At 36.5% G+C, this 15,460-nt stretch overlaps 1 protein-coding gene and 1 long non-coding RNA gene across 2 annotated transcripts; both read left to right on the forward strand.

Annotated features, from left to right (window-relative positions):
• Window positions 1–2,655: 2,655 nt before the first annotated feature.
• On the forward strand, window positions 2,656–5,894 carry LOC149183218 (uncharacterized). The gene is made up of 5 exons (XR_016257673.1): window positions 2,656–2,842; window positions 2,958–3,038; window positions 3,835–3,861; window positions 3,962–4,060; window positions 5,668–5,894. It is a non-coding gene; the product is annotated as an uncharacterized LOC149183218 (long non-coding RNA).
• Window positions 5,895–11,064: 5,170 nt separating this feature from the next.
• On the forward strand, window positions 11,065–14,574 carry LOC149183219 (uncharacterized). The gene has a single exon (XM_089414875.1). It carries the CDS (start codon window positions 11,065–11,067, stop codon window positions 14,572–14,574), a length of 3,510 nt encoding a protein of 1,169 aa, XP_089271001.1.
• Window positions 14,575–15,460: the final 886 nt, after the last annotated feature.

Raw genomic sequence — 15,460 nt, forward strand, 5'->3', positions numbered from 1 at the left:
GCATTACACAATAAGTGGTTGAGAGGTATTCCAATGTGCTAAAATAAAAATCAAATTACATACTAGAGATATAACTATGTCAGGAATTTTAATAGGAAGCACATAACATTATAAATGCAATAAAATAATTATGAATTGACATGTAGGTATTGTTAAGAGAAGGAATATGAGATTATAAGAAAAGATAGATGACTTGATTTCTTTTGTTTTCTTCTCAAAATTGATACTAAGGATATTTTTTATAAGTAATCTTACTAATAAACTCCCAATGTCAATACAATTTACATCCATAACCTACGGTTAATTATTTTTTTTGACAAATCCAAGAGTGTAACCAAAGATAACAAAGAAAAAAGCATTATGGAAGTGTGACAAAAAAATATAACAAAGCAAATGGAATTAGTGTGAGTGTGGGATTAAAAATTTAAAGTAAGTGAACTTTATGAGATTGAAATTTCCATGTTGACAATGCTCATTATACATTGAATCAAATGGAGTTTCACAAAGAGAAGGTGTAATTTCTTTTGGGAAGCTTTAATTAAGTGACACATAGAAGGGTGTATGTATCAACACAATGATATTCTATTTATTCAAGTGTGAGTTATTTGGTGGCTAGGTGATGTATTTATGATGTGAAAGGTATATCATGGAAGGGCACACCTTATCAAGGATATTTATTTAGGAGTGAGTTATGTTGTGGCTATGTGATGGATTTATGTTCTGAAAGATATTTCAGGGAAGGGTACACCTTATCAAGGAAAATTTAAGAGCTGCTTAGAATAAAGATGATTTTAATTTGTAGATGCCAAGGAAAGTATTGTGTAACAAGTAAGTCATCATTGACTAACCGAACATTGAAATTAAAGAAATTAATGAATTATGGAAAATGAAATCTTTCTTCTACCATTAAAATATTTGTTAATTATAGTATGTAAAATGTGATTTCAAAAGTTTACATTTATTTTGAACATTTACTTTGCATTATTATTTTAGGATGAGTTGGAGCTCGTTAGAAGACATGAGAAGGGTATAATTTGATGATAAGGAGTGGGTATGTGTTTGTTGGGAAGAAAAATCCCTAAAAAATGACTAGATGCCATTGAAATCAATTTTAGATTTTTTTAGTGAAATGATGTGTAGAATAAAGTTTTGATAGATGAAATTTGATTATTTTCTTTTATAAAAACAAATAATATGCATAACTTTCATAACAATTCATACCATCCAAACTAAATTTATTATTTAAAAAAAACATAATATTAAAATTATTAACTTGAATTTATCATAAAACCTAAATCAAAAATTAATTAATTGTGTCAACAAAAATCTTGTGTGATCATTGATACTCATTGATCAATCAAATACTAAAAATGAAAATATGGATAAATTATTGAATACCTAAAGCTTTTTACTATTTTATAATATTAGAAAAATAATTTTTAAATTTTTAAAAATACTAATTAAAAATATTTGTAAAAAGTTGTGAAAGATTAATTTATGAGTATATAAAACATATGTATAAAACTTAGGTTTAGTGACTTTGAGAATTACTGAAAATCAAAATTGGAATCCGGCATTGAGATGGTGTGTGAAAAGTTGTTGGATGGATGATCGGTGACTTTCGGGGGCTGCTCGATGCATTGAAATCAAATAACTATATGTGTGGTGTAGATGTTTTGGTCGATCGGTAGTTTTTTTATTATTATTTTTTATTGGTGTCAAACACTGCGTGGGTAGTTTTTTGATTATTATTTTTGATTGGTGTCAAACATATTGTCTTTTGATTGGGTTTTGTTTGGAGCGATCTTGGTGCTACGGTTGTTGAAGGTTTCGACGTCAACACCAACTAGTCAAAGTTGACGGCCGCATGGTTTCGATAGCATTTGTCTATCTAGAACATAAGGATACGTATCGATGTCCGTATTGTATTGAAGTAGAACATTTTGAAAGTAAAGATGCATTAGAGAGTTCCAAATTTATCTTTAATCTTGTTTAAAAATGTCATGAGATTGAATGTCAAGTTACACCATAGGTTGAGCAAATTAGGGAGTCTTTGGTAGAATTGTTATAGAAGCGAGACCTAATCTTATTATACCTGCCGAAGCAGCAGGTATATAGCGATCGATATCGCTTTGACTACGTTTGACTTTTTAAATATCAACCGCTATTCAATATTTTAACCAAAGTTTTATGCAAAAAAGTGAATTTTTAAAATTATTTAAATATTTTTCGATGGTTTTCATTGGCTATTCAGCTTTGGGGTCTTATTGCCGAGTGGAACTTGCTTTTAAGCGAAATTTGGCCTTTATCCAAAGTTTTTGGAGTATCATATAAAAAACATTTCATCAAACAAAATTTGTATCCAAAGTTTTGTTACGCAGGTCTTATTGCAGGGTTTAGTTTCCATATGTAATCGTCCCTTTTAACATATGCTAAGTTGCTAAGTTGCAGGATTTTGTTTTCATCTTGGGAATCTTCAATGAAAACTATACGATGATCCTAGCCTTACATTTGGAGAACCCTAAATCTAACACCTGTCACTCATTAGGGTTGGCTTGGTAACTCATTTCACGGAATAGACTCCAGATGGCTAACATGCTATCCTTCTTAATAATGTAGGTGGCTCTTAACACCATGAAATATGCGGCCATTAGTTCAGTTGAAGGTGTACCCAGGTTTGCAGGCTCACCCCCTCATCCGGAGAAGAATCAAGTCTAGAAAGGGGTTCCTTACGGTTTTTACCTTTTTACTTTCGCAACAGGGGTTTCACTTGTCTCAATTTCAGCTGCAATCTCCAGGACTGCATGGTCGGAGCAATGTCCACCACTTGCGAAGTACTAAGGTGAGGGTTTGTAATTATTATGAAATTGTTACTATATTCTTTAACGCTCTTGTCCAATTTGGTCCTTCTATTGCATTGTTCATTAATTTTAACCCATCTCCCTTGTTTGCTGCAGGTAAGGGTTACCACGCTCAAATTCTGGGTACATTAAGGGCTATGTCCTCGTTTCTGTCTAACACATAACTTATTTTCCCAGGTTCTTTTCTTGCTCTGCTCCATCACCTTAAGTTATATGGTCATGGCTACTTTCCACCAGCGTTTTCTTAGTTTTTGTTTAAGTAATATAGTTTTTTCGGATGGTATCTATGCATCCCACCGGTTGTAGTCTTACGAACCATTCAATGGTCTGAAGATTTTCTTTTCTTTTTTGTTGAACTGTAATTTTATTTTGTTTTGTTAATTTCTCTTAGTTTTTTTCTTTTTTTTTTAAATTTATAGGGGTTCGGCATAATATTATGACTCCAGTTTGTATCTAAACGTAGACCCACAGCGAGTTAATTAACTAAATGCAATTTTGTTTTCTATGGTTCACTTATTTAAATTTTTTGGTGGTTATCTGATAGCGTTGTTTCACTCTCTCAATATTTTGTTATGCTGTAATTTAGTTCGGATTATTTCCACATTACTCTCCAGGGTTGGCCGGGGGACTTAATCTGGTGTGTTGTTTTTCAGATGAAAAATTGCATACTATTCTATCAGTTTGATTGTTTCTCGTTGGGAAATGATTATGTAATTTTCTTCATGCATAGATGTTATGTTATGTGGTATCTATATGTATATGCATTGAACCAGATATTTTCCATTTTATAATGTTTGGCTGGAACGCAACTGCCTAAGAGTACGTGTAGGCTTGCTTCTCAATCCTTTTTTGTTTAATGTTGTGTTTGTATTTCTATAATATTTATCAGTGAACTATGCAATTAGTACGAATATATTACGTGTATGATCTTATCTTTACTTTGCTAACAGTTCCATTCTGATTTTTTATGCAGCTCCCAACACAGTTCTATACCGCACTGGTAAATACAATTTGATTGTATACACTCTTTTGATTTCTATATGTATTGTCATATTCTTGTTTTATTTATCAAGATTCCCTGTTTATTTTAATCTGTGCAGGTATATACAATTACCACAGTGGTCCTAGTTTGGCAAACTTTATATTATGGCCACATCCGCACGTGGCGGAAGACAAGGAAAGCGAAATCCTCTCCCGAGGTATGATGGTTGATATGAATTTGACATAACAGTAATCTTCTTGCATATCCTATCAGAGTTATCTTTCCATTGCAATCTGATATAATTTTTAATGGATATAGAACCGTATAAAGTAACTTTAATGGATATATATAATTTTTCTTTTTCTTGAAATCTGATGTGAAATCTGAGTACTTTCCATATTTTGGAAGGGGTTTGTTTGAAATGAAAGTAGGGAAATCTGAGTGCTTTCCATATTTTGTGGATAGCCATTTACTTTATTTAATTAAGGGGTTTCTTTGAAATGAAAGTTCGGAAATCTGAGTGCTTTCTGTATTTTGTGGATGGCTATCCTCTAATCTAATTAAGAGGTCTATTTTAAGGAAATCAAAGAGAACCTAATTCATCATCAACAACCATATTAGTAACATTTTTTTAAAAGGGTTTATTTTAAGGAAATCAAAGAGAGTCTAATTCATCATCAACAACCATATCATTTTTTGTTATAATCTATTTCTTTAGACTATTAGACCGAATTCTTGAACTTACTTTAACTCATATATAATAATGTAAAGTTATAATAATGTAAAGTTAATGAGAATCAAATTCATCATCAACAAAAATATCAAAAACAAACCTTGAACTTACTTTAGCTCATATATAATAATGTAAAGTTATATTATTGTTGCTACTTTAATGGATATACAACAATGTAAATTTGTCTTATTGTTCCAGAAAAAACAGCTCTCTGGAAGCAAGGATCGGTCAAACCACACAGAGCCCGTGAACGTACCAAAGAATAAAGACTATTATGAGGAGCTAGGCAAGAAAAATGATGCACATAATTTCAAGAAATTATCTAATGGGACTCCTGCATCTAGTTTACCTACTCCCACTTTTTCGCTCGTGACAGATCGGTTGCAAGAAACCTATAGTACATGTAAATGCCAGAATGGCCTCCCTGGTCTTTGGACTCTTTTTTTTATCAAATCCCCTCGAATTTTATAATGGTTCCACAACTTGAAAAAGTCATTTTATAGGTTATGAGATTCTAGCTTGAAGCGATGATCCGAGCAATATAACTTTAAGGCAGAGCTATAATAATAGTAAATATTCCCTATGATGTGCGAATGCAAATTCAAGTTCACTATTGAAAATGCTCAGCCGTAATATCTGATGGCATTTCATACATATTTCAGCTCCCTATTTTATGCTGTTAGTCAAACCAAACTGAAATATAGATTGTTATTTTCTTTCAGAAATACAAATCAATTCCCAGAGATGGGGCTAGAAACCAAAAAGAAAACTTACTCAGGTATTCTGTCGTATTTTCACAGAAAGGCAAATCAATTCTGCCAGACAAATATAACTATAGGTTGTTATTTTCTTTCCAAAATACAAATCAATTCCCTAAGATGTGGCTAAAAACAAAAAGTCCAACTTCGGTATACTGTAGGTAGATAAAAAGTAGAAAAAACGAAGTCCTACTTACGTATACTATAGGTAGATGGAAAAGAAGAAAAACAATTCAATAAATTCATTTAGATAATGATATTTATGTGTGAATGTTTTTTTAATGGTTAATTACGGTGGAATGGTAATAATAGTAAATATTTTATTGTGTGCAGCTTTAAGATGGAGTGATAATACCTGCAATGTTAAGGAAGTCATTTTTATGTACAGCAATACTTCGAGGTACTGCTGAGGGACAATGTTCGACTTGTCTTCCGATCATATAAATTTCCAGGTAGCTGTTGTATTTTCTTTATTTTCATAGTTTACTTTGCAAAGACGTTTTTTTTTCCCTCAGATTTGAACAATTTCTGGGATTTTAGCTTGGACCGATGATAAGAGTTGCAGCTTTAAATGGGAGTGATAATAATAGCAAATATTTTATCCTGATTTAAGGTGGAGTGATAATACTACGTAAAAAAAATTGATAATTTTCCGCAGCTTTAAGCTGGGCTAAACATACGAATAACTATTCATGTCCGTTGATGTACATAGCATGCACTTTCAACTCGTCTGATTATGCCATGGTGAACATGCCTATGCCTAGAACCACATCGAGAATTAATCTGGTTGTTTCTTTTTGAAATACAAAAGCCTTCACGTGCATGGATTACATTTTGCAACAAGATGCATTCGATGAATTATTCGATGAATTATTGTTTTCTGTCTATTACACAATGTGGTTGATATAGTTCCACAGAAAACAAAATGTCAGAGAAAATATTATTCTAATTGTATTTAAATTTTGCATGCCATATATGTTTGTTAAAAAGGGAAATGGTACAGATTAAATATTGTTCCAATCGTTGTTTTATTTTACACGATATATAAATTTGTTCAGCTTTATCCAAAAAAAAAAGGTTAACTAAAAATTGAAATAGTTGGATTTAACACAATATATAGATTTGTAATGAAGACCTTTATTAATGTTTTGTGCGAACAGGTGGGCAGACGGGCACACGCAGTGGTTGTGTGTTTTGCATGTTGCTGGATGTCTAGGTGTCTCGCAATGGCGGGCTGAATGCTTCAGTTCATAGAGAAAGTCCTGTTGTGGAAACAATTTCACCTCTTGACTAGGTAGATACACTTACGCTTCTCGTTGGATTTATTGACTGGACTAATGAAGTTCCAGTCTAAGAAGCAGTCGAGCCGAAGACTAGCAATGAACTTGGTCAATCTCGCTTATTATTTCAATCCAAATTAATATACAAGCTATTTTCGGCAGGTATGCCGTGTGCAACGCGAACTTGTTAAAAACTTGGCTCCTTACTTGCGTAGAGGTGACCATTCCATAGCTAAAGGAGATGTATTAGTTGGATTCGGAGATGGTGATTATAAATCAAGAAATAAAGCAAATAAGCATAGATTTCAATGATGTTGCTGGTTTTATATTCTTTGTTAAATTTTATTGGTATTACTCATTTTTATATTAGGGTATAGAGTATTGAACAGAGTTGAGTAATTTTGTATAAGAATAAAGATAATGTTTGTTTTGATATTTTAGTTTGGAAGTTAGGAAAATTGTAGAGTTTCATATAACTTAAATTACCACATTTATATTAGTAAATGTGGGTGATATATGCAGAAGGCTTATAATCATGATTATTATTATTAATTAATATTACTACTACTATTATTATTTTAATTTTTAATTAATAAATAACTGATTATTATTAATAGTAATTTTAATAGTAATTTTGTATAAGAATAAAGATAATGTTTGTTTTGATATTTTAGATTGGAAGTTATGAAAATTGTAGAGTTTCATATAATGTAAATTAGCACAATTACATTAGTAAATGTGGTTGATATACGCAAAAAGGCCTATAATGATAATCATTATTATTAGTAATTAATATTATTATTATTATTATTTACTATTATTATTTTAAGTTTTAATTAATAAATAATAATAATAAATAACTAATTAATAATAATAATAATATTGTTTTATTAATATTAATATTGTTAATTAAATATTAATATAAATATTGTTAATTAAATTCAATAGCAAAACTATATTAATAAATGTGGTTGATATATGTTGATAGGTGCATATCAATCACATGCACAACCACATTATTAAATGCAGTTGGTATATGCTGATAAGAATCACTGGATATGGATTTCATATTAATATTAATATGGATCTTGATAAATATATAAATCCAATAATAACACAAAAATAATAAATATGTTATAAAGATTAGTATTATTATATTATAAATATGATAATAATTATAGCAATTATAATGACAATTTATAATAATCATTGAATTTAGGCTTCTGTGATCCATATCAAGTTGATTGAGAAGGTTTTCGGTGATAATCAGATCAAAATTATCGTCGAAAACCTTCTTAGTAAATTTATAATAATAAATATTATATTATAATAATATGATTATATTATTGATATAATAATATTGACATAATAATATTGATATTATCAACCAAAGGGATTATTAATATTAGAAACTCAAGACATTATAAGCCCAAACAAATTAAATTAAACGCAAATAGTAATATTATAAGACTAAGTGATTAATATTATAAACTATTGGAATTTTGAGGGGACTCATTCTGGTATAGAAGAGTCAAGGCGTCGGTTTAGCGGTAGGGAGCCCTCAAGAAATCTCAGCACTCCCAGTCTTTTGAAGAATATGGTCTCTGCAGCAAGCTACAGTGGAAAGGCAAATTTCTCAATTCAAAAGCTGCCCTTTTGTATGGTCGTTTATGCATGGTCGGATATGCTATCTGCTACTGTCTCCATATGTGTAATCCAGGTTGCCTTGAGCACCTGCAGTCTTCTCTGAAAGAAGATGCTCCTTTGCATCTTCATAGGCCACGGCCTCTTTGTAAATTATTTTCTTTTTTTCCTTAATACAATAGTTCAGCCTTTATACAAAAAAAAAAAATATTATAAACTAAAGAGATCGATAAACCCAAACGATTAATATTAAAAACCCAAGGGATTAATATTGAGAACCCAAGATGGAATGTTCCACCATTAGGGGCGGCATGAGGCGGGCGCCTCTGGTTAGGGTTTACGTAGGTGCACAGGATTGACAGAGGAATCCGCAGCCAGGGGACGGTTCCTCAGTCGGGGGACGGAATCCTCAGATAGGGTCTGCGGCTCTTTCGGCTGAAACGAATTTTTGCAGCTTCGTTGTTTTTTAATAAGAGAACTAGGGTTAAAACCTAGCCGACAGTACTGAACGGGATGGACGAGACAAGGGGGGGGGGGTGCAAACCCCTCCTTCAAAAATATAGTGATGGGAGAAACCAGTTCAGAAGGGATTCCAAACAGAAACAAGGAAAACCTGGCCCCGGTAATGGGCAACTTATGGCAGAAACGAATGAAAGGAAAATGCCTTCCTCGAGCTCAGAAAAAACCCAGGTATGTCATTCCCTTCAATAAACTGGAGGAATACAATAGCTATATGAAGGATCATGCATTAATCTGCAAATTTATCGGCTATTGGCCTTCAGAAAAGGAGTTAAATAGATGGATAGAACAGCGATGGAAACCCCGGGGTCATATAGATCTTAAACTGGGAGCGCAGGGTTTCTTCACTGCTATCTTTACGAACCTGGAAGACAAGAACAGAATTTTTGAGGAAGGGCCGTACTTCCTGAACAATGCAGGTCTGTTTATGAAGCATTGGGAAGAACGGTATAACCTTGACAAAGAAAAACTAATGGATGCCCCGGTGTGGGTTAGGCTGTTTGGGTTACCCGATGAGTTTTGGGATCCGGAAATCTTGGAAGGAATAGGAAACTCAATAGGTAGCTTTGTCAAGACTGCAGAGGCCACCAGAAGAGGAAAGTATAATGCCTTTGCCAGAATTTGTGTTTTCATGAACTTGGCTGAACCACTCCCGGAAAATATCGAATTGGAATACCATGATGAAGTCTGGACGCAGCCGATTGATTATGAACACATCCCCTTTCGATGCCGGAAATGTCATGAGTACGACCACCTATATAGGCAATGCCCATTGAATAAGGAGGAAGGGGGGAAGTCAGATAAAGATAGGGCAGCAGACAAAGAGGAAGGCTTCCAACAAGTCTATAGAAAGAAACGGCAAAATAAGGAAAACCTGAAACCCAAATCGCAAGAAACATCCAATACAATAAAAAGTCAAAATAAGTTCCAGGTGCTGCAAGATGACGCGGAAGGGTATGAAATAAATTTGAATGATGATGAAGATCCAGAGAACTCGCCCATGGAGATTTCCCGAGAAGAGAAAGAGAAAGCAAAAAGCCCAAACAAACCAAACAAGGAACAAACAGAGGAAAAAGAGGCGGAAGAAACAGTGGAATCGCATATGGAAATTGAAAACCAAATGGAAAATGAGGCCGAAGAGGAAAAGTTAATGAAGAGACTACTCCAGGAGTGGAAGTATCTGGATAATAGATTTATACCAGAAAAACAAAAACAGTTATTCAAGGAAGCTTTCCAGAAATACAAGGAACGGAAAGGGGAAAACCTGGAAAAACAAATAACGGAGGTTGGTGAGCAGCAGAAAGAAATGCTGGAAATGGGCAATGCTGGCAAAAGTAGCAGAAAAAGAGGTCGGAGAACGTTAAATGAAACTATCCAATCGGTGGGCGAAACATTGATCAACTCTGGTAAAGTGATACCTCTGTCAGAGGTATTTTTTCCTTCCTTCCAAAAGTTTTAAATGATTATTGTCAGCTGGAATATTAGGGGCCTACATAGTAAGGGGAAGCAAAGATATTTGCGAGATAAACTCAAAAAAGAAAAACCTAGCATTTTAATACTGCAGGAGACTAAAATTGAGGTACACCAGTTAGAAGAAATAGTTGAAAGAAATAGATTGAATTACAAAGTTATGGGACAGGATGCCATAGGAGTTGCTGGAGGAATAGCAATATTGTGGAACCCAAATGAAATACTTCTAGACAAGTGGACTAGCATGCATGGAATCTTGACCGGGCTGGGCAGGATAGTGGGGACCAAGGAAAAAGTGGTCATCACAGGTGTTTATGGACCCACAAACCCTGGAGAAAAAGAAAACTTTATCAGAAGTTTGAGAACGACCCGACAACTTTTTTCTGGACAACCTTGGATCATTGGAGGAGACTTCAACCTAATCAGATCCCTGGAAGAGAAAAAAGGGGGGGTTAGAAGGCTGGATCAGTTCATGGATAAATTTAATGAGATGATAGAGGACCTAAGAGTAGTAGATCTTAAAACCATCAATGGAGTCTATACATGGAATAATCGAAGAGGAGGCAAGAACCAAATTGCCTCAAAACTGGACAGATTTTTAATATCTGAAGACATCTTGAACAAGGATATCTTTGTCGAGGCCAAGATTATCCCCTCCTTGGGCTCGGACCATTGGCCAATCCGATTGGAAATCGACATTAAAAAAATCCAGGGTAAGAAGCCATTTCGTTTTGAAGCATTCTAGTTACGGGATCCGAATTTCATAAAAAAGGTAGAAGAATGGTGGAATCAAAGTAGAGTGCAGGGTAGAGGAAAGATGCACACGTTTCATTTAAAATTGAAAGAATTGAAGATAAAGATTAAGAAGTGGAACAAAGAGGAATTTGGCAACATCTTGGAAGATAAGCAAAAACTAGAAAAGGAAATGGAGGATCTCCAACAGAAAATAATTTTGGAAGGCAGGGCTGAGGAAAGCATCACCAAAGAAGGGATTCTGCTGGGAAGAATGGAAGAAAGACGAAAGCAAGAGGAAATTCTATGGCGACAAAAATCTAGAATTAAATGGCTTCGGGAAGGGGAAAGAAATACAAAATTTTTTCATCAGGCAATGGTTAAGCATAGACACGGAAACAGAATTCTTTCCATTAAAGGGAATAATGGTATAAGGTTGGTGGAGAAAAAGGAAATTGAGCAAACACTAGTGGATCATCATAGAGGAATCCTTTCTGAACCTCAAGTAGATCGAGTGAGAGCTATCCAGGAGATCTGTACTGCTATACCTAGACTAGTTACGGAGGACCAGAACAAAGCCTTAATGAGGGCGGTTACTTTGGAAGAGCTGGAAGATACAGTGAAAGCAATGAGGAAGGGCACAGCTCCGGGCCCGGACGGCTTTACAGTAGATTTCTACCAGGCTGGCTGGCATTTTCTTGGAAAAGACATACTGGATTTGGTAGAAGAGTCAAGGGTGCAGCAGAAGGTATGGCCAGCTCTTAACTCAACCTTCTTTACTCTAATTCCTAAAGGAGAAAATATGGAGGATGCTAATGGCTTTAGGCCGATAGCTCTCTGTAATGTAGTGTATAAGATCATAACCTCTCTAATTGCTAGAAGATTAAAACCCTTGCTGGAAAGTTTAATATCGGCGGAGCAAACTGGTTTTGTGGAGGGGAGGCAGATCTTGGATGGCTTAGTTGTCTCTCAAGAAGTTATTCACTCACTCAAAGATAAAAAACGAAAGGGAATGATGATCAAGCTTGATTTATCCAAGGCTTACGATAGGCTTAACTGGAGGTACCTGGAAAGAGTTCTGGAATGTTTCGGTTTTCACAAGAGATGGATTACATGGATCCACAATCTCATTTCTTCCCCTAACTTTTCAATCTTAGTCAATGGAAACCCTTCGAACACGTTTAATGCCTCCAGAGGTATCCGTCAGGGTGATCCGTTGTCCCCTTTCTTGTTTATCTTAGCAGCAGAGGGTCTAGGAAGGTATATTACTCAGGAAAGAGCAGCTCACAGATTAAAAGGACTTCGCTTATGGGGAGACAGACTTCCTCTAACGCATCAACAATTTTTTGATGATATAATTCTCTTTGGAGAGCCAACTGTTAAGGAAGTCAAACATCTAAAGAAAATTCTAGACCTGTTTGCTGAGGCATCGGGACTTGAAATTAACCGGGATAAATCGTGTGTTTTTATCTTCAACACAGTGGATCAAGTGAAGACTCACCTTATTAGAATTCTGGGCTTCAAAACGGGTGAACTACCTACCAAGTATCTGGGTAACATGCTGGACTTCACGTCAAAAAGATTAAAGAATTGGCAGGGAATCTTAGATAGAATGAGGAAAAAAGTCTCGAGCTGGGCCTTTAGGGTCCTGAATATTGCTGGCAGAATTGTTTTAGCCAAATCGGTTCTTCAGGCTATACCTATTTATCCCCTTTCAATTATGGCGGCCCCGAGAGGAGTTTATGGGAAGATTAGAGAAATTATCAGAAATTTCATTTGGAGAGGGTCGGAGGAAAAGAAGAAATGGGCCTTAGTGGCCTGGAATCAGCTTACAGAGAGGAAAGAGAGAGGTGGGTTAGGATTAAGAGACCCAGAATTGCTCAATCAAACAATGGGAGCTAAACTTTGGTGGAGGTGGTTGCAAGGGGGAAATGACCTCTGGAAATCAATATGGAGAACAAAATATCGAATGCCAGACTCACAGGTAGACATTCTAAGACAAGAAGAAACGCCTCGCGGATCCGCTGTATGGGAATTGGCCAGCCAAAATAGAAACATTGTCGAGCAGCATGCGTTCTGGGAAATCAGAGGAGGGAATGAGGCTCACTTCTGGGACGACAAATGGCAGCAAAGAGAAAGACTGAACAATATGCAGAATCTTCATCAAATCAGAGGAAGAATTGAGGGGAATAGAACAAGTGTCAAGGATTATTGGAAACCTGCCAGCATGGATGACTGGTGGAGATCCTGGAAGGACCCGTTAGAGTGGGATCAGAATCTTAGTCCTGACATGCAGACGGCTTTCAAAAAGGAAATGAACTCAAGGAAAATCAGAGTAAGAGACGGAAAAGATATCCTACGCTGGGGTAATACCATGAGAGGCCTTTTCTCAGCTAAGGAAGCTTATTATTTGGTAAATTCTCACAATAACAATGATGGCCAGCAGGATTGGAGGAAAATTTGGGATCTAAATTGGTGGCCCAAAGTGACCACTTTCACTTGGTTAGCTTCGAAAAACAAAATCTTAACTTGGGACCGCATCCAGAAACGGGGTTTCTCGGGACCTTCGAGCTGCTATCTGTGTAGAAAACACGAAGAAAACAGAGATCATATCATGATCCACTGCCCGTTTATTAATCAACTCTGGTCTAATACCAAGCGCACCTTTAATAAACCTGGGGTGGAGGTTAGAGATTTTCTCGAAATGGTTTTCCATTGGAGGGAAGAAACTTTCCACTGCAAAGTCATACAGCGAGCCTGGAATCTTGTATCAGGTTTTGTAATATGGATGGCATGGAAGGAACGCAATGCTAGAATTTTCAAAAGTGTCAATAAGGAGCCTGAGGTAATCTGGGAGCGGGTGGTAGAGGCGATGAGAGAAACCATTCTGGTAGAGAGATGGCAGGACGAGGATTGGAAAGCAGATCCAAGGGAGCAAGAAATTTTGAACAGACTCAACCTTAAATTTGAGATGGTGCATTATCAATTAAGGAGAGAGCAGGACATGAGGATTAAAAGCCCAGACAAGTTTACCTATCCTAGGGGACAATTTATAAAACTAAATTTCGATGGGGCCTCTAAGGGCAACCCTGGGGATGCAGGGTTCGGGGGTATATTCTGTGACAGCAACAGACAAGTAAGATGGATATATGCCGACTGGCGAGGGAAGATGACCAACAATGAGGCCGAGTTCTGGGCTCTCCATACTGGATTGAGAATTGCTATCAGAAATGGGTACTCCAACTTGGAAATTACGGGCGACTCCCAAATTGCCATTGAAATGGTAAAGAAACTCAGGAATGGCAAGGGGTGGGAAAAGGTGACTAAGAGCTGGCGCACAGCAGGTATCGTACAGGAGATAGCGGATATGATTAAAAGAATAGACTACTGTATCTTTAATCATGTTAGAAGAAATGGCAATAAAACTGCGGACTGGCTTGCCAACTGGGGCAGCCGTGGCCAGCAAAGCAGGATAGATAGTCAGTGGAGGAATGCGGAGGCAAATAGAGAGTGGAAAGATCTGATTACGCTCATTAAGGTTGATCATGATGGTGTTATCGGGGATCACACTTCGATCAATGAAAGGGATTATTAATTGGCAGAGGCACGATCGAACCATGGCCAAGGTTCGATTGAATAAGGTGCTAAGTGGCATGCAAATCCACACAATGATGAAGCAGGAATTAAAAGGAGGTATTATGGCGGCAGAGGGGATGAGTACCAAAGATTACACATTTGATGCGATAATTAATAGGCATCAGCTGAGAGGGGAGATTAACGAGGCGTCAGGATACATTGCAGTGGACGTGATTACGGATGGAACGGCCGACGGTAGTGGGGTACCGGATCCGGATGGGAAGCAGCCGGGAATTAAAATTCGGGCCTCATCCTATGTTCACCATATTATAAATCTCCGAAGTCAAGAGAAACAGAGACCGAGAAACAACTACCCTTGCGGGATAATTCAGAAACATTTCCATAGTCTCCAACAGAGGCATTCAAAGGGGGGAAATAATCAGAGAAGGAAGAGCGACAGGACTGCAGGTGGTATGGAAACTCGACAGAGAGGCCGTGGTGTAGGGGAGCGGAATGCAATTGATGAAGATCGGGAGCAAGGGAAGGGCAAAAGCCCCATAGAACGAGACTCCCCATTCATAATTTGGGATATAGATGATGATTCAGAAGAGGAAGACGTTGGAGTCTCTGGGAAAAGATTTAAGGAAATGCAAAAGAGGAGCTCGAAAGGTAGCACGCCCCAGCTGGAGACAAATTCGCCTATGCTGAATGCCTCTGATGATAGACGTTCGGGGCTTCGCAAGAGGGGTTGTCCACTGAGCAGTGGTCAAAGCAAAACGCAGAAGGGGGATAGGAACCAGAGCACGACAGAGCACGAGGAAGGGGAAAATTCTGGAAAGCGACAGCAGCAATCTGCGAAGCCTAAAAGAACAGTGATGCACCAAATTCGAGAGGCGGAAAAGGCC

This window comes from Pinus tabuliformis, chromosome 3_2 (assembly GCF_031772625.1).
Source record: "Pinus tabuliformis cultivar Carrire ecotype Pingquan chromosome 3_2, CPIR1, whole genome shotgun sequence".
Lineage (NCBI taxonomy): Eukaryota > Viridiplantae > Streptophyta > Pinopsida > Pinales > Pinaceae > Pinus > Pinus tabuliformis.